The sequence below is a fragment of the Cyprinus carpio genome, chromosome A24 (genome assembly GCF_018340385.1).
Source record: "Cyprinus carpio isolate SPL01 chromosome A24, ASM1834038v1, whole genome shotgun sequence".
Classification (NCBI taxonomy): Eukaryota; Metazoa; Chordata; class Actinopteri; order Cypriniformes; family Cyprinidae; genus Cyprinus; species Cyprinus carpio.
Genome location: NC_056595.1, coordinates 25,593,228 through 25,611,770, shown reverse-complemented (window position 1 = coordinate 25,611,770; position 18,543 = coordinate 25,593,228). Strand labels below are relative to the sequence as shown.

The 18,543-nt window shown below is 38.6% G+C and overlaps 2 protein-coding genes across 4 annotated transcripts; one reads left to right on the top strand and one right to left on the bottom strand.

Moving 5' to 3' along the window:
• The first annotated feature begins 153 nt into the window (after nucleotides 1–153).
• LOC109064618 (vesicle-associated membrane protein-associated protein A-like) lies at nucleotides 154–15,731 on the top strand. Of its 3 annotated transcripts, XR_006153524.1 has the most exons (7): nucleotides 154–502; nucleotides 1,627–1,779; nucleotides 1,858–1,961; nucleotides 2,239–2,319; nucleotides 2,370–2,537; nucleotides 3,723–4,009; nucleotides 15,717–15,731. XR_006153524.1 is itself a non-coding variant. In XM_019081662.2 (6 exons), exons 1-6 carry the CDS (start codon nucleotides 445–447, stop codon nucleotides 3,885–3,887), a joined length of 711 nt encoding a protein of 236 aa, XP_018937207.1. In that variant the 5' UTR covers nucleotides 154–444; the 3' UTR covers nucleotides 3,888–4,619. The 3 variants fall into 3 exon arrangements, 2 of the variants coding, with proteins under 2 accessions (XP_018937207.1, XP_042570800.1); XM_019081662.2 differs by lacking the exon at nucleotides 15,717–15,731 and having other exon boundaries at nucleotides 2,388–2,537; nucleotides 3,723–4,619; XM_042714866.1 differs by lacking the exon at nucleotides 15,717–15,731 and having other exon boundaries at nucleotides 3,723–4,619.
• On the bottom strand, nucleotides 5,620–16,663 carry LOC109064596 (protein APCDD1-like). Its single transcript, XM_042714861.1, has 5 exons — nucleotides 15,924–16,663; nucleotides 15,566–15,710; nucleotides 14,034–14,553; nucleotides 7,475–7,790; nucleotides 5,620–6,534 (listed from the first exon to the last, which is right to left on the bottom strand). Exons 1-5 carry the CDS (start codon nucleotides 16,039–16,041, stop codon nucleotides 6,104–6,106), a joined length of 1,530 nt encoding a protein of 509 aa, XP_042570795.1. The 5' UTR covers nucleotides 16,042–16,663; the 3' UTR covers nucleotides 5,620–6,103.
• Nucleotides 16,664–18,543: the final 1,880 nt, after the last annotated feature.

Below are 18,543 nucleotides of genomic sequence, written 5' to 3'. Positions count from 1 at the left end.
CATTGTGAATTCACTTAAAGTCAAATATATGAATACCAAACGTGTTTTATTTTTTTTTAATTTTTTTTATAAAAGCGTGCGCAGCAATTCTTCCTTTATTTTGTGTGCGTTTGTTTTTTATTCTTTATTTTATGTGTGTTGTTTGTCTGTAATGACGTGTAAGTTCAGGCTCTGCGCATGCGCACTGCGGCCTTCCCGCGCGCAGCTGCTGACGCGCTTCTGACGAGGACAGTAATTCTCGCGCCTTTAGCTTTTAATGAAAACACGCACTTACAGAAATAAGGCAAGCGCGCGGGAAATCAAATCCGCGGCCGTTTCTCCCGTTCATCTGCGTGACGTGTACCCCCGTGCCCGCGCTGCGCGGGTGTGTGACCGTGAGTGCGCGCGCGCGTCGTGGCCGGGGCTCTTGAGCAGCACGCGACCGCGTCCCGTTTAACGGCTGTCATGTCCAGACTGGAGCAGGTTCTGATCCTCGACCCGCCGAGCGACCTCCGCTTCAGAGGTAAGCGCGCGTGTCGCGGTCCAGTCACGGAGGCCCCCGGGCCACGCCGCCCGCCCGCATCATCACTCCCCCGGCCGGCGGTCCACGCGAGGCCCGGGGATGCGCAGGCCTGTGGGGCAGCGCTGGTTCTGTTAGTGAGGGTGGATGTTGACTCGGTAGTGTGCTCGGTGTCGGTCAGCTGTCACTGTTAGCAGCAGAGCTGTCTTCATTACTGATTCGCGGTGTTTGAAGGTGTTGTTATCTAACAGTCAGAGCACTGATCAGCTCATTCTGAGTGAAGAGTTTATTCAGATCAGATTAACTCTGATGCTTCTTCAACTAAAACTGTTGTATCTGATCAGCAAATTCTAAAAATTGCAAGTTTTGAATTAACATGTTATTACTGCATTTACCCCTTCTTTATTATTAAAAAAAATAATATTTCGTGAACCTGAAAAAAATACGATTATGCCAAACATATATAATATTTTTTTAATATTGTAGACATTTTATTTGAATATATCATTGTATGAAAATTATAACAACATTTGATCTGAGAATTATCAGAATTAGAATGAATGGAACTTCATCATATGCCTTTGAATTAATAACTCGTGATTGTTACAACAGTCCAAATTAATTAAACCTACATATTTATTTCAATAAAACAACATTAATATATATATATATATATATATATATATATATATATATATATATTTTTTTTTTTTTTTCTTTTTACTTGAATAAACTTTCACTTTCAGAACTGAATTTTTTTTTTATGCTGCTATCAGTAGATTTTAATAATACTCATATCTACTGTCTTAGATCATTTTTTGGCACTAGTTCTCTATACACACCTGGGTCCAAAATGACAATTTTTTTTTAAAAAATGTAATGGTTATATCTCTAAAAAAATAATTGTGAGAAGTCTGACATGCATCAGTGTGTATTCGGAGTATTCGCCGAGTTTAGTTTCTTTACGAAAACTGTTTTTAATTTGTATGCATGTCTTCTGGGTCCAAACGGACCCGCTCTGAGGGTTAGTTGTTCGTCTCTCTCGTGATGAGCGTGTCCGCTGGTTGTGTGTGGATATTTCTGAATGTCATGTCTGCTGCCTCGTTAAGCTGCTCTGATGTGTGCAGGACCCTTCACAGATGTGGTGACCGCTAACCTGAAGCTGAGGAACCCGTCCGACAGAAGAGTATGCTTCAAAGTGAAGACCACGGCTCCTCGGCGCTACTGCGTGCGGCCCAACAGCGGCGTCATCGATCCCGGCGCCACCGTCACCGTCTCAGGTGAGCCCCGCAGCTGGTGAGCGATCGGTGCGCTGACCGCTGACCCCTGACCCTGACGCTCTCTCTGCTCTCCTCCAGTCATGCTGCAGCCCTTCGACTACGACCCGAACGAGAAGAGCAAGCACAAGTTCATGGTGCAGTCCATCCTGGTGCCGGCCGGCGCGAGTGACCTGGAGGCCCTGGTGAGCATCGTCTTCATCAGCAGCAGCTCGTCTTCAGACCAAACACACACTAATAACCGTGATGGCATCATATCTGACAGTCTTTCATCTGCATCTGCATACTGAACTAAATTAACTGTGTTCACAATGAACAGATTTATGCTGATTCTACTGAATAAATGCCTTTAAAAAAAATGATTACTTAATTAATAATTCTGCGACACTATTTCCGTCCGTCTGTATTCGAGCGCAGGAGACGTGTGTGAGCGCCTGACCTCATGTGTTTTCTCACACGCAGTGGAAAGATGCCAAGCCGGACGACCTGATGGACTCCAAGCTGCGCTGCGTGTTTGAGATGCCCTCAGACCTGGAGAAGGTGGTGAGTGTGTGTTTATACGTCACCATCGCTGTGTAACCCTGATCCTGTAGCGTGTGTGTTCTGCTCAGAACGAGCTGGAGGCTGCTGTGAACGCCTCGTCAGGAGCCAGAGCCGGCGCGCTGTCCACGGACGACACGGAGACGAGGAGGCTGACGGACGAGTGCAAGAGACTGCAGACGGAGGTCGAGAAGCTGCTGGACGAAAACCACCAGCTCAAGGTACTGCAGGACAGATCCAGCTCTGAAACCGGCTCAGGATTACTGTCACCTAACACAGTCACACAGACACCTTTCACCATTTATTCAACATCAAATACTTCATCTTTTTTAGTAAGTGTTTTGTTTTATTTTAGGAGCCCAATCAGACTGATTAATAATAATAATTATTATTATTTTTATTATTATTTTAACTCTATTTTTTGTTTATTCATGCCAAACATCTTTTATATCAGCAAGTAAAGAATGACAAAAAAGACCAAACAAAAAAAAAAACTATATATATATATATATATATATATATATATATATATATATATATATAATGTGTATATATATATAAATTAGTGCCGTCAAGCGATTAATCGCATCCAAAATAAAAATCTTTGTTTACATAATATGTGTATATTTATTATGTACACACACACACACATATATATATATATATACAGCATATATATTGAAAATATTTACATGTATATATTTATATTCATATAATTTAATATATTTAATAAAAGTAACATTTTTCTTTAATGTGTACATGCATGTGTGTGTTATATATGCATAATAAATATACACAGCACACACACACATTATGTAAACAAAGACTTTTATTTTGGATGTGATTAATCGCTTGACGGCACTAACATAAAGTTGTTGTTTTTAAAGATTTTTAGTTTTTTATGCCCATCAACGATAAAACACAGGAATTATAGTCTACCAGAAAACAGATTCTTACTCAGGAATTTAAATTTATGTATAAAAAAGAAATAAAATAATTAAATTAATAAATATAATAGAGAATTTTACTTGTGATAGGAAAAAAAATATTACAAGTGCTCATGTTTTTTCTGAGACATACATGGCTATTTTATCTCTAATTTTAAAAATGAAGACTAAAATATAGGCTGTTGTACTATATTTCATCATAATAATTTTTACACTATGAATTAAATTCTTTAAACCCTCAAATTTGCCGTTTTATGAATTATAACCAGCAGAACCGAGTTTGAGCGACTGCTTCGCATCAGAACACTCTGGAAGTGTTGCACAGCAGAGCTTTGAGCACTAGGTGGCGTAACAAGCTCAGATATGATTACAGCAGACTGCGGCTCACTGATGATGACTCCAGTGTGTGTGTGTGTGTGTGTGTGTGTGTGTGTGTGTTTGTGTGTCGCTCTTCGTCAGGATGAAGGGCTGAGGATGAGGAAGGCTAATCAGTTGGACAGCTCCGTCTCCAGGTCTTCAGCGGCGATGCTGAGCAAGGACCCGTCCTCCAGATCGCTGCCGTCACTGCTGGTGGTCCTCGCCGCCGTCTTCATCGGCTTCTTCCTCGGGAAGTTTGTCTTGTAGAGTTCTGGACGAGCGTGGCGTCAGCGCAGAGGAAGCAAACATGTCTGTGTACAGGATCATTCAAACGGGCCTTGGCTTTCTCTCTCTCACACACACACACACACACACACACACACACACACTCTCTCTCTCTCTGAAGCGGGCCGGCGGCTCGTCTCGTCTCGTCTCTCCCTTTTTTCCTCCGTCTGGTTCCGGGTGGGTTTCTCTGAAATTGTCCGAGCGTCGCTAGCAGTGATAGACCTGAAAAACATCCTCTCAATCAATACAAGGACGTGTTTCTCTCTCTCTGTGTTTTATTAAGAGTTTAATGGAGTGTTTTAAGTGTCATGTACATGTTCTTTGGAAGTAATGCGGACTCATCGTCACACAAACACAAGCCGATCGTCTCTGCTGCTTCGCTACACGTTTGTTTTCTCGACTGTGACGACGTCTGCCGCGTTTCCCTCACGAACACAAACACAGAGCATTCGAATCACTTCATGGAGTTTTCTTTATGCAAATTATAATATATTCGATTGTGAGGCAACTTGACTGAATGAGCCCCGTCTGCGGTCCTGTCCCGTGGTGTTTAACATGCTAATAAAGAATCTTTATCACTCTTGATGCGGTGCGCTTCGTCACATGATCAGCTGTGCGTGAGATCTGGACGCACTGTAAGTGTCTCTCTGTTACGTGTGTCTGTTAATGATCCAGCGCCAGAAATGTGTTCAATAAATGTGTTTTATGATTAGACTGACGGTCAGAAATGGTCTATTATTCTTTAAAAATGACTCGATGAACGGCATCCAAACCAAACAATGATATTTTAGTATCATTTAAATATTATAGTTTTCATTAATATAGTGAATTAGGTTTTTATATATATTTTCTGTTCTCATTTTAACAAATAAATTAATTGTAATTTTTATATTGTTAACTTTATTTCGTAATGCATGTGCACTGTTTCTGAACAGTAAGATTTTTAATGTTTTTTACAGAAGCCTCTTCTGCGCACCAAGCCTGCATTTATTTGATCAGAAATACAGTAATAGCAGTAAAATGGTGATATATTATTAAAATGTAAAACAGCTGTTTTCTATGTGAATCTCTGTTAAAGTGTAATTTATTTCTGTGATGCGCAGCTGTATTTTCAGCATCATTACTCCAGTCTTCAGTGTCACATGATCTTCAGAAATCATTCTAATATGATGATTTGCTGCTCAAGAAACATTTCTGATTATTATCAGTGTTGAAAACAGTTTATTTTCAGGGTTCTTTGATGAATAGAAAGTTCAGAAGAACAGCATTTATCTGAAATAAAAATCTTTTGTAACATTATACGCTCTACCGTTCACAATCCTGGAGTCAGTATTTCATTTACATTTTTTTTTTTTTTGATAAAGAAATGATAGAAATTAATACTTTTATTTAGCAAGGATGCTTTAAATTGATCAAAGGTGACATTAAAGGTACTTATAATGTTGTAAAAGATTTTTATTTTAAACATTCTGTTCATCTGTGAATCCTGAAAGAACTGTTCAACATTGATAATAATCAGAAATGTTTCTTGAGCAGCAAATCATGATATTAGAATGATTTCTGAAGATCATGTGACACTGAAGACTGGAGTAATGATGCTGAAAATACAGCTGCACATCACAGAAATACATTACAGTTTAACAGAGATTCACACAGAAAACAGCTGTTTTAAATTATAATAATATTTCACAATTTTACTGCTTTTGCTGTATTTCTGATCAAATAAATGCAGGTTTGTTGAACAGAAGAGAATTAAAAACCTTACCGTTCAAAAACTTGACTGGTAGTGTATAATTTTCAGTTTGAGTTATTTTAGTGCAAGATAAATGATAAATGTTGCCTTGGCAACTAGCAGAAAGCTTAAAAATATATTTATTTTTATTTTATTTTAGGTAACATTTAAAGTAATGACAATTTTTGTTGTTTTGGTTTTAGTTAGCGATAATAACCCTGATCACGTGTTCATTCATTTGGGCGTCACGGGACGAGGTTTCAATCAGGTCCTATGCAGTGCTCAGCAGACGGCTGATGTTTTCAGTGGTTCTGCATCAGACCAGCAGCTGTGGATCTAGAGATGAACGGTGATCAGGACCTACATCAGAGCGCATGCATGTGTCACGCCCGTCACGCTTCATTAACAACACAATGAATGTTCGTTCCCACCGGAGTTCCCTAGCTAGTGCAAACGGGCTCGGTCTCTACATGAAGGTGTGCAGCAGGATCACGGGCAGGAGTCCATGCAGCGTGTTTGAGCCGCAGCCGGAGTTCAGTCTGAAGCGCTGGTCTCCCTCTCGCCCCCCGCGGCGCTCGCCCGTCTCCCCGGCACTGCAGCGGGTCAGCGGCGGCTGGAAGCTGGTGGGCCGTCGCTCGGGCCGGTCCGGGCTGGAGCCGTCGCTGGGTCTCTGGCCGTTGTAGAGGAGGCTGTGTCCAGACGGGTCGTGGCCGGCGCGGAAGAGCTCGTACTCGGTGTGAGGCAGACGCACGCCCAGCGCCGCGCAGCCCGAGGTCCAGGTCACGTCCTGCGGGACGCCCAGCTTCCACGAGCCCTCGGAGCCACACTCTCGCCCTCGGAAGACGTTCAGCAGAGACGTGGTGGCCACATCCATCGGCGTCACCGTCATGTGCGTCACTGCAGGAGAGGAACAGCATTACAGAGATGAGGGTGAGAGGAAACTCAAACCAGTGGGATTTCACCCTCTCATATTTCACATCCAACGTCAAACAGAGACGCTTTTAATCATTCAGTCAAATCCTCACGGATGCAGTCAGATCCCAGCCTTCACTGATTCTCATTCAGTTACTCCCTATCAGTGAGAAATGCATCTTGCAGAAGTAAATGGTTGTTTAATTTTATATATTTGGTGAGATATATATATATATAATTTATTTGTATATAATGGAAGCCTAGACTAGTCAGACTAGGCTAGTTTTTGACGTCTATTTCACTTTCATAATGTCTTCTTACTGTAGAAGCTTAATAATTATCACTTTTTATCTCACAAAAAAAAAGTCAGAACTGCAATATAAAACATTGCAATTAACTTTTATTTCATGGTGGAGAAAATAAAAACAGAATTGTGAATATATTTATCTTGAACTGCGGGAAAAGTCCAAATTAGCTTTTTATTTTTTTATTCCATGATGAAAACGGTCTTTCATAGAAAATACACTTTTAAGTTTATTTTATTGCACTTTATCTATTTGCATGTTTAGATTTCAATTCCAATCCAATCCGTAATCTCTTACGAACAGCAACGTTTACAGTTTTATTCCTCTCTATATTCTGAAGGTTTGTTCATATTTCATTCACACATTTTACTCCTAAAAACATGGTGAAAATGTTTGTTTTCTGTCTGTTGACAGTATTTTCTGATTTATGATAAAAGAGAAATCCAAAACCCCCTCTGGAAAAACTTCTAACTCTATTATGCCTTTATCCAGTGTTCAGAAATATGTTCATATTTAATTAGAGAATGCCTCATTTGCATATGTCAACATTTCAGTGGCAGAAGTGACGTGTTAAAGCACTGATGGCTCAGCGGGTGATGTCCGGTCGTGGGGTCACTGACCGGTGAAGGTGAACTCGACGGCGCCTCTGATGGCTGCAGATGGAGCTCCGCGGGTGTAGCGTCCGCTGGCTGAGATGCTGAAGGTGGGGTGACGGCAGACGGGGTCAGAGAAGTGATCGTACTGACCGGTCCAGGTCTGGCTGTCCTCATCGAAGGTCAGCTGTCGGGTGAGGAAGAGGACGCCCGGACGCACCTCACACCGCGTGCTCACCCAGTTTCCATGGAGACGCACCGGACGGTCAGGCTGGGCCGGCAGCACCGGAGGATGATGAAGATCTGCCGAAGACACGATCTGACAGATTCCACAGCGCTCCATCTGAAAAACATCGTCCTGCTCTTACTGTGAGACACTTTCAATCGTCCAATCAAATCTGATTCTCATTCAGTATCCTGTTTCAATCAGAAACACGTCTTGCAGAAATGAAATTCATAGGTTGTGATTTTTATTTATTTGTGTATTTTTTTTGTCATATGTTTTTATATATTCCGCCATTTATTTGTATATTATCATATTATTATTGCAACTTTGCGTAATTTCAAATCTCACAATTTGGACTTTTCTTCTTAATTCTAATAAAAATTGAGATATAAAATCAGAATTGCAAGAAATAAACTTGAGTAAAACTGAATTACAAGAAAAAGTCAGAATTCTGAGTTTGTATCTCCTAATTGTGAATTTTTGTGGCAATTTTGACGTCATATCAGAATTCTGACTTTTTATAGCAATTTTGACTTCATATCACAATTCTGACTTTTTATCGCAATTTTGACTTCATATCACAATTCTGACTTTTTATCGAAATTTTGACTTCATATCACAATTCTGACTTTTTATCGCAATTTTGACTTCATATCACAATTCTGACTTTTTATCACAATTTTGACTTTTATCACAATTTTAACTTTATATCGCAATTTTGACTTTTTATCACAATTTTGACTTTTTAATCGCAATTGTGACTATATCTCACATTTTTGACTTCATATCGCATTTTTGACTTTTTATCACAATTTTGACTTTATATTGCAATTCTGACTTCATATCTCACAATTTTGACTTCATATCACAATTTTGACTTTTTATCACAATTTTGACTTTATATCGCAATTCTGACTTCATATCAAACAATTTTGACTTCATATCGCAATTTTGTCTTTTTATCACAATTTTGACTTTATATCGCAATTCTGACTTCATATCAAACAATTTTGACTTCATATCGCAATTTTTACCTTTTTATCGCAATTTTTACTTTTTATCACAATTTTGACTATATCACAATTTTGACTATATATCGCAATTGTGACTTTTTATCGCAATTGTGACTATCACAATTTTGACTATCATAATTTTGACTTTATATCGCAATTTTGACTTTTTAATCGCAATTCTGACTTTTTATCGCAATTTTGACTTTTTATCGCAATTTTGACTATCATAATTTTGACTTTTTAATCGCAATTCTGACTTTTTATCGCAATTTTTACTTTTTATCGCAGTTTTGACTATCACAATTTTGACTTTTTATCGCAATTTTGACTATCATAATTTTGATAGTCGCAAAATTGCGACTTTATATCGCAATTTTGACTTTTTATCGCAATTCTGACTTTTTATAGCAATTTTGACTTTTTTAATCGCAATTCTGACTTTTTATCACAATTTTGACTTTTTAATCGCAATTCTTACTTTGATTATCGCAATTTTGACTATCACAATTTTGACTTTTTATCGCAATTTTGACTATCATAATTTTGACTTTATATTGCAATTTTGACTTTTTATCGCAATTCTGACTTTTTATCGCAATTCTGTCTTTTTATCGCAATTTTGACTTTTTAATCGCAATTTTTACTTTTTATCGCAATTTTGACTATCATAATTTTGACCTTATATCGCAATTTTGACTTTTTATCGCAATTCTGACTTTTTATAGCAATTTTGACTTTTTATCACAATTTTTACTTTTTATCGCAGTTTTGACTTTTTATAGCAATTTTGACTTTTTATCGCAATTCTGACTTTTTATAGCAATTTTGACTTTTTATCGCAATTCTGACTTTTTATCGCAATTCTGACTTTTTATCGCAATTCTGACTTTTTATCGCAATTTTTACTTTTTATCGCAGTTTTGACTATCACAATTTTGACTTTTTATCGCAATTTTGACTATCATAATTTTGACTTTATATCGCAATTTTGACTTTTTATCGCAATTCTGACTTTTTATCGCAATTTTGACTTTTTATCGCAATTTTGACTTTTTAATCGCAATTCTGACTTTTTATCGCAATTTTGACTTTTTAATCGCAATTTTTACTTTTTATCGCAATTTTGACTATCACAATTTTGACTTTTTATCGCAATTTTGACTATCATAATTTTGACTTTATATTGCAATTTTGACTTTTTATCGCAATTCTGACTTTTTATCGCAATTTTGACTTTTTAATCGCAATTTTGACTTTTTATCGCAATTCTGTCTTTTTATCGCAATTTTGACTATCACAATTTTGACTTTTTATCGCAATTTTGACTATCATAATTTTGAGTTTTTTTATCGATTTTTTGTATCATAATTTCGACTTTATATCGCAATTTTGACTTTTTATCGCAATTCTGACTTTTTATAGCAATTTTGACTTTTTATCACAATTTTGACTTTTTAATTGCAATTGGGACTTTATATCGCAATTTTGACTTCATATCACAATTCTGACTTCATATCGCAATTTTGACTTTATCATAATTTTGACTTTATATCACAATTTTGACTTTTTAATTGCAGTTGTGACTTTATATCTCACAATTTTGACTTCATATCGCAATTCTGACTTTTTATCGCAATTTTGACTTTACATCATGCTATCAACATGCAGAACATCATATCTGAAAATCCTGAATCCTGACACTGTTTGTCTGTTTGCTGCTGCTGAGAAGCAAACTGTGCTGTAAGAAGCACTATATAAATAAACTTGACCTGGCATATTAAACTGGTTAATCATTCAGAGGTTATCGACGAGCTTCAGCACACAGAACCTGATTCTGCTTCACACGGCCGGAGCCTCCGGAGAGAACCAGACTGCTCAGATTATTCAGCCCATTTGAATCTGATTTAACATGCAATGCCTCGACCGCATGAGACCGAACGGAAATAAAACCCTTCCAACACAAGCAAGAACTAAACAGCAGGGCAGCAGGTGAAGCTGCAGAAATACGGAGCGACTGATCGGGTCACCAGTAACCAGCAAACCCAATCTGAACATCTCAAACATCACACACATCAAACCTGCTCAACAATAAAGACTGCCTTTTGCTGTTTTTACATCATCCCTTTCATTTTGTGTGTATTTGCTGTAAATATTTATATTTTTACATTAACATTTATGCATTTGGTTTGACACTACTATTCAGAGGGACGTACATTGCAATTAAGCTTTTCATGATATCAGTCCATGCATTCACTGGGGATCGAACCCATGACCTTGGTGTTGCCAGCGCCATGGTCTACTGCTTTACACAATAACCTTTTCTTCACTATTTTTTTTTTTAAATATGGAATAATGTAACTTTATACATTCTTTGCAGGAAAACAATGTGATATAATGTACTGATTAATTTCTAGTCAACACATTTTATTGATGCATCCAAATCTACACTAATAATTCTTTAATTTTAACTCAAAGTGTTCATGCGGCCGTAACATTTTAAGTTCAGTCAACTTGAAATACGACGTTGTTATAAGTGACAATTTAGATATTTGGGTTCTCTCAACAAATTAAATCCAGGCAAGTTATTCTAATAATAGTTAATTTCTACAGTGTATCATAAGCCATTTTTACAGTATCAGTAAAAAGTGTCAAAAACTAGTTAAAATAAATTTATGATAACATTATGTTGGTGACAAACCAGTAGAATTAGTAAAAAATAATAGAAAGCTGAACCCATCTTAAAATAAATGTTAACTGAAATAAAATAGAAATAACTTTTTAATTCAGCTAGTTGCCAAGGCAACATTTTTCATTTTTGTTTAGTTTAGCTTCAAGTGCTAAAATAAAACTAGTGACAGAAACTACAATTGTTTATCAATGATTTTACAGTAACACTAGTTTGCGAGACGCAGAAATGCATGTACAGATCAATGCAAACTCAAAGCTAAGATAAAGAGAGAAGAGACGCTGACAGACGCAAGGACAGTTCTGAATCATAATTCTGTCATAATGACTTCAGAGCCCGGCGTCACTCGATTATAGAGCGGCTTTGATTTAATCTCAATCAATCTGAGAGCTGACGGACAGCGGGACGCTCCTCTACGCGTGTCTTACTGGAGTCGGCCGGCCATCAATTATTCAGGCTGAACTAGAATGCATTAACATTGCATTACATGTTTCCCGGCCTCTTTTAGCTGCGGCGAGCGCCGGTGGGGGGGCCGCGCACATGAAAGAAATGAATCCATCAGAAAAAGCTCATCTCTGAGCTTCGGATAGAGCCGGAGGCACGCGCCGTCGAGCCGCAATCCAGAGCGCTGGCCTTCGCAAACACACACTATTTCCACATTCCCTTTGAAGCAGACGGAGACGAGCGGCGCAGACACGGCTCAAATCACACTCTTTAAACGAGTCCGGGGAAGCGACGGGAGACAGTCAGGGTTCAGACAGAGCTGGGGAACGGACCGTAGATTGCTGCGGAGGCTCTGGATGAATGTGTAATGCGCGGAGGCTGTGACAGACCAGGCTCGCATGAATTAATCACAGACAATGCCACTTCCCAAATTAAGTACAATGTCATGTACTCTACAGACTTTTACTTCAGCGAACATGGCACTTCATGAATGAATCATTCTTCTGTCGAAAGCTTCATGTATTTTTCAGACGTTTTAGGGACTGAATGCTCCTGAGGGTTTTCACTCTTTTTAATCAATGAATTTACTAATCATTTTAAGTCATCTTGAGGCCCCCCGGACCCCTGCTTTAGTGTCAAAGCTTTCGAAGATCAAGAGAAACAAATTCATTCATTCAGACCAACACGTATTTTCCCTAAATCTACAATAATTTTCAGTAATCTCACATCTGATCTCCGGCGCGTACTCACAGTTCAAGCTGTTGCTTTACTGACAGTTTCTATCCAGTAAAATATTTTAGAGTTCTGCATGACTAGAAAAGTGTATATTTGTATAAAACTGCACATGGAGTATTAATTTCCAGGACATTTTCAGGTCTAGAAATCACGTTTAAAATGAGGCTTCCTCATATGTTCTTCAAGACCGTGTGAATCTTTGTTCTTCAAATACCAAAAAAATTTTTAAAATAAGACGTATCTTGATTTTTAGTTGTTTTACTGTATTTACTGCTTATTTTATCTAATTTTTAAAACATTATTGAAGAAAAATTAATTAAAATTAGACATATCTTGATTTTTAATCGTTTTAGTGTATTTAATGCTTATTTTAAACTATTTCTTGAAAAACTTAAGATGTACCTTGATTGTTATTTTAGTATATTTATTGCTTATTTTATCTTATTTTAAATCTTTTCTTGGAAAAAAAAAATTAAAATAAGACATATCTTGATTTTTAGTTATTTTATTGTATTTAATGCTTATTTGATCTTATTTTAAACTATTTCTTGAAAGAAAAAAATAAGACCTATCCTGATTTTTTTGTTAAGTGTATTTATTGCTTATTTTATCTTATTTTAAAAAAATTCTTGAAGAAAATTTTATTAAAATAAGACATATCTTGATTTTAGTTGTTTTTTTGTATTTAATGCTTATTTTATCTTATTTTAAACCATTTCTTGAAAGAAAAAATAAGATGTATATTGATTTTTTTGTTATTTAAGTATATTTATTGCTTATTTTATCTTATTTTATAAAAAATTCTTGAAGAAAAATTAATTAAAATAAGACATCTTGATTTTTAGTTGTTCTAGTGTATTTAATAATTATTTAATCTTTTTTAAAACCTTTTTTTGAAAGAAAAAATAAGACGTATCTTGATTTTTTTTGTTATTTAAGTGTATTTATTGCCTATTTTATCTCATTTTAAACCATTTCTTGAAAGAAAAAAATAAGATGTATATTGATTTTTAGTTGTTTTAGTGTATTTAATGCTTATTTTATCTTATTTTAAAAAAATTCTTGAAAAATCCATTAAAATAAGACGTATCTTGATTTTTTTGTTAAGTGAATTTATTGCTTATTTTATCTTATTTTAAACCATTTCTTGAAAGAAAAAAGACGTATCTTGATTTTTAGTTGTTTTAGCATATATTAATGCTTGTTTTGTCTATAAATCATTTAAAGTCATTAGAGTTGTGACGTATTTCTGTGTAAAACGGGATGAAGGGTCATTGAAAACGGCTTCACATTAAGTTATTCACATGCATTAGGAAATAAAACATCTGACGTTGACTTTAAGTCCGTGTGTAAATGTGCTGATATGCTGCAGACTCTATTCTGTTTTAAGCGCTTCTTTCTGTCTCCGGGTGACAGTGTGCTCTCGCTCAATATTAATGCCCCGCTCTCGGCCGGAGCACACGCACAAGCAGCGGCGCTGACCTTGGCGCTCTGCAGGGGGGTCTGGTAGCCCGCGGGCTGGTGGAGGCTCCTCTGAGCGCGCTCCGTGTGCACGTCTCCCAGGAACAGCTCCTCCGGTCTGCTGGGGTCTCCATGGTGACCGCGCCGCTCCAGCCGCATCAGACGCAGCTCCTGCATGCTGAAGTCCAGGCCGCGGGTGCAGTCACGACCCGCCGCCCACCGCTCGTCCCACAGCTCGTAGGTCCGGCCGGGCCGCAGCGGCTGCCGCAGGTCGCAGGACGATCGCAGGCGCTGCTGGACGAGCTCCGCCGCGGGGCCGTGACACAGCAGCTGGACGCGGCTCAGGTGGTACTCACACACAGCTCCTCCGCGGACGAGCCAGGAGCCCCGCAGCGGGCGCACACTGCCCCGGATCCGCAGGCTGTAGCTGGGCTCGCTGCAGTCAGAGTCCTGGTAGAAGAACTGCAGCGCCTGGAAGCTGAGGTCGGCGTAGAAGCGGTAGGAGCGAGTGATGAACTCCGGGCCGGGCCGCACCTCGCAGCTGCAATCACCAGAATAAAGGCTTTGAAACACACATTCACACATGCACTGGAGCTCGAAGGAGAACAGCTGTGCAAGCGTACATCAGATCGTCGAGACAGACTTGGAGAACGTAAACGGAAGCACAAAGAAATACAGCAAAGTGAAGTGAGTTTATCTGCGGATGCTTGCTTAATGCCTCATATCTTCCTTGTGCTTCTCCAGTAAATGTGTCTGGATTTAAGGATGTAGAGATTGCTTTTGTGCAGCACTTTATTAAGACGTTCTGCTCGGATTGAAGGCCTTGATTTGTGTTTTCATGCACTGCTCAGGTTTTGGTCTGTTTTGCTTCTCTTCTTTCAGACGAGGGGAGAGAAAACACCCAAAACACACACTGAAGTGTTTATCTTATCGCACTTTATCTATTTGTGTCTGCAGATGTCAGTCTCTTACAAACAGTTTTATTCCTCTCTGTATTCTGAAGGTTTGTTCATATTTCACTCACGCTGATTTATACAACGCTTCACTCCTAAAAACATGGTGACAGTGTGTTTGTTTTCTCTCTGTTGACAGTATTTTCTGATTTATGATAAAAAAGCATGCAAAATCCCTCAGAAACTCTATTATGAGGACAAAATCAAATTAGAATTATGAACCAATGTTCAGATTTATGTATGCAAATCAATGCATATTTAATTAGCGAATCCCTAATTTGCATATTCAAACATAACATTTCAGAAAATTGATGCAAAACTATTGTCTTAATGCACTGTGTGGAAAAAAACTGTTTTACATTAATATTCACATTGTGCAATATCAGAAAGCTAGATTAGTGGCATCTCTGATGGGCCTTTATTGGAAGTCACTTTGAAATAAAAGCATCTGCTAAATCCATAAATACAATTTAAGAGAAATATCACAAATTCAAGAACACTTGGGTTGTGTTTTAAGCAGTTTATGCTGCTCCAGAGTGATCTGCACAGAACTGTGTCCAGAACGGAACTTTGATTAGAGCGTCATTAGGAGCTCCTCACCTGCTGGACACCCAGTGTCCGGTGATGTTGGGCGGCAGGTGGACGGTCACCTGCTGTCCGTGGAGCTGTTTGAGTCTGGAGTGACACCCGGAGCTCGAGTCCAGAGGAACCGGATCAGAACCGACCCTCAGCACACACACGCCCACTGTGAACACACACACACACACACACACACACCACAATCATCAGAGATGGTCACTGCATGACTGAGAATAATCTGATCCACATCGAACGCGTGTTGAATCTTCAAATCTGACACATTTGATTCGCTCAGCAGCTTATGATTCTCAGACTCGCAAACACACCTTCCTGCTGGAATATTAAAGCGCCGAGATATAAAAACCACAAAGTTACTCACCAGAAGAAAGCAGAATGACGAGGGGATATAAAGACATCATCTTAACAGCAAATCCTCTGTCAAAAACACGCAGAAAGTTTCGCGTAACTGACGAGTCAAACGCGTTAAAGTTTCGCATGCGCTCTGTACAGAATGAACGTGGCTTTATCCTCAGAATGAGTGCAGAAGGAGAGCAGATGCAGAGGAAGGAGCGCCAGCAGCATTGTAAGAGCGACACCTTTCATTTCTGACTTCAGCGTGAGGAGAATCTCTCGAGCGAGCCGTTCTTCTGAACCGATTCCTTTAATGACTCGACTTCACTGAATCACTTGAAAGGAATTTGGGATTGGAACAATATTGTTAACCATATCTGGAATAATTAATGTTACTGTTATTAATAACTTTTGTTTTCAACAATAATGTTGGAATACAGGATTAAATCTATTTAATATAATCAGAAATGTAGTTACAAGCAGCAATAAGACTACGAAGATTAAAAAAAGATAGATCTGAGTGATAAATCAAAGGATTCAGTGACTCTGCTCTGTGAACACGTTCATCCAAAACGAATCGTCCGAATGAACCGACTCGCTTAATTGAATCGGACTTCCCGAGGTTCGCGCGCTCTCTCCCCCGCTGAGCGCAGTCGTGGGCGCGCATTAGTGGGCGCGCTCTCTGATGGATCGAACCGCAGCAGGACTCGGATTCAGTCACACTGATCTTATGACTCACTCTGTGTGTGTGTGTGTGTGTGTGTGTGTGTATGTGTGTGAGAGTTTGTGTGTGTGTGTGTGTGTGTGTGTGTGTGTGTGTGTGTGTGTGTGTGTGTGTGTGTGTGTGTGTGTGTGTGTGTGTATGTGTGCGCGTGTGTGTGTGTCGTGATCAGCTCAGGTAAATAAGCGCAGGTGTGTTTGTCTGTGTTTATAAGTTTCACATTATGACATGTACAGCGCAGGAGTTTGACTCTGGCAGCAGAAGCATAAATTAAGAGTGATTCATTTCTGACTGTAAGCTGTTTCAGATCTTATGAATTTTTTACTCTTCTCTTGTATTTCATTTTAATGACATGCAACTTTTGAAACAATTATGCGGTTTAACATCGCAGTCATTAGAGTCTGAGCTCTGTTGAAGATGTATGACCATGTGATGTCTCTGAACTGTTCTGAGAACGTTTTGCTTATTAACCAATTAACTTACTTGTTATGAAAACATTATTTCTCAATGTTCTCTGATCGTTCAAAACGTGCAGTATTTAAAATGTTTTTAAAACGTTAAGGGAATGTTCAGTTTGTATCATTTTGCAAACACCATGAGAACGTTCTGATACAAGAACAAAACTGTCATAGAACAAAACATTCCATAAACAACATATAGATAATGTTTCAGTGCTAACGTTTTGAGAACACTGTTAAAGTCCAGATAACAGTGAACAAACACTATTGATGTTACTGGAAGAACGTTTGTTCATAACCTTGAGAGAACCTCGCCGGAACGCTCCCTGTTAGCTGACTAAATACTAAAAACATATCAATGAGGCAATAAAAATGATTTTTCAAAGATTTTTGAAGTATGTTTTACATACTATAAATATATATATATTTTTTAATACAAGAATTATTGTATTGGTGGCACATTAAACAAGAAAACACTACTGTTTTTGCTACTCTCTTTAATTCAGTGTTTTGCTAATTATTTGCAATTATTTTTATAATTTTATATCATTATTTGTGAAATTGACTAGCAATTTCTGAGTGAAAACTGTTTCAACGCCATTTTTTTCAATGCACGATCAAAAACAAGCGACAGAGGAGGAGGAGGATGAATCTTCATCAGCAGCGTTTACTGTAGTATCACAGAGCTGTTTACTGTAATTGTGCTTTAAAGGCTCATTCATGACATCAGTGATATTAAGGAACGCTGTAATGGCCTGCCAGAGTGTTCATCTTTAATTCATGCGCGCCTGCTTTCTGTAGATGGCCATGATGAGGGCGATTTGTTCTGCTGAAGCGGCTCAGGTGTGGCTTATTTGGTTATTTGTCATTTATCAGATGATTTCTCGCCCAGGCTCCAGATCAGTCTGAGCCCCGTTCTCATCTGCAGCGGTGTGGGCGTCTGCAGGGAACCTGAGCGCTTTTGACAAGACCAAAATATACGTGTTGAGAAGAGTGAGGAAAACAGCAAACACTCCACACGTCTGCAGGAGCTCCGAGAGGAAAACACTGCAGAATCACCACGAAACCATGAGGAGAAACACACACGGTTTAGTAAAGAGCACGCTTTCCTCCGACGCCTTCAGCTGCTCCTCATTGACTTCTGTCCCTTTACACAGCAGTCGGGAAAACTGACCTGAACATAAAACTATCTAAATATCAGTCATCAATCTATATCTCCAGTAATGAGATGAGACTGAAATGATCCAAACATATAATGCAGTGATTGAGAGATGAAGAAATAAAGGCTCCTCAGAAGATGTGAGATGTTCTGGAGGCTTGTGAAGATCATTCCTCCGCTGAGGAACAGTGAAAGTAAAGCTTCTGGAGACAAACGCTCCTCAAAAGATCCTGATGATCAGATTTGAGACTCTAAAACATGATTGATGGAGAATCAAGTAAAGCTGAGCTGCTTCAGTCCAGTAAGAGTT

Bases quoted from the DNA above. Each gene is read 5' to 3' on its own strand.
- LOC109064618 (XM_042714866.1), top strand. From the start codon at position 445: ATGTCCAGACTGGAGCAGGTTCTGATCCTCGACCCGCCGAGCGACCTC. The intron at 503-1,626 runs GTAAGCGCGCGT...TGATGTGTGCAG, and splicing joins GAGCGACCTCCGCTTCAGAG to GACCCTTCACAGATGTGGTG. The intron at 1,780-1,857 runs GTGAGCCCCGCA...GCTCTCCTCCAG, and splicing joins CGCCACCGTCACCGTCTCAG to TCATGCTGCAGCCCTTCGAC.
- LOC109064596 (XM_042714861.1), bottom strand. From the start codon at position 16,041: ATGCGAAACTTTAACGCGTTTGACTCGTCAGTTACGCGAAACTTTCTG. The intron at 15,711-15,923 runs GTGAGTAACTTT...GTGTGTTCACAG, and splicing joins CGTCATTCTGCTTTCTTCTG to TGGGCGTGTGTGTGCTGAGG. The intron at 7,791-14,033 runs GTCAGCGCCGCT...GATGTTTTTCAG, and splicing joins CCCCCCTGCAGAGCGCCAAG to ATGGAGCGCTGTGGAATCTG.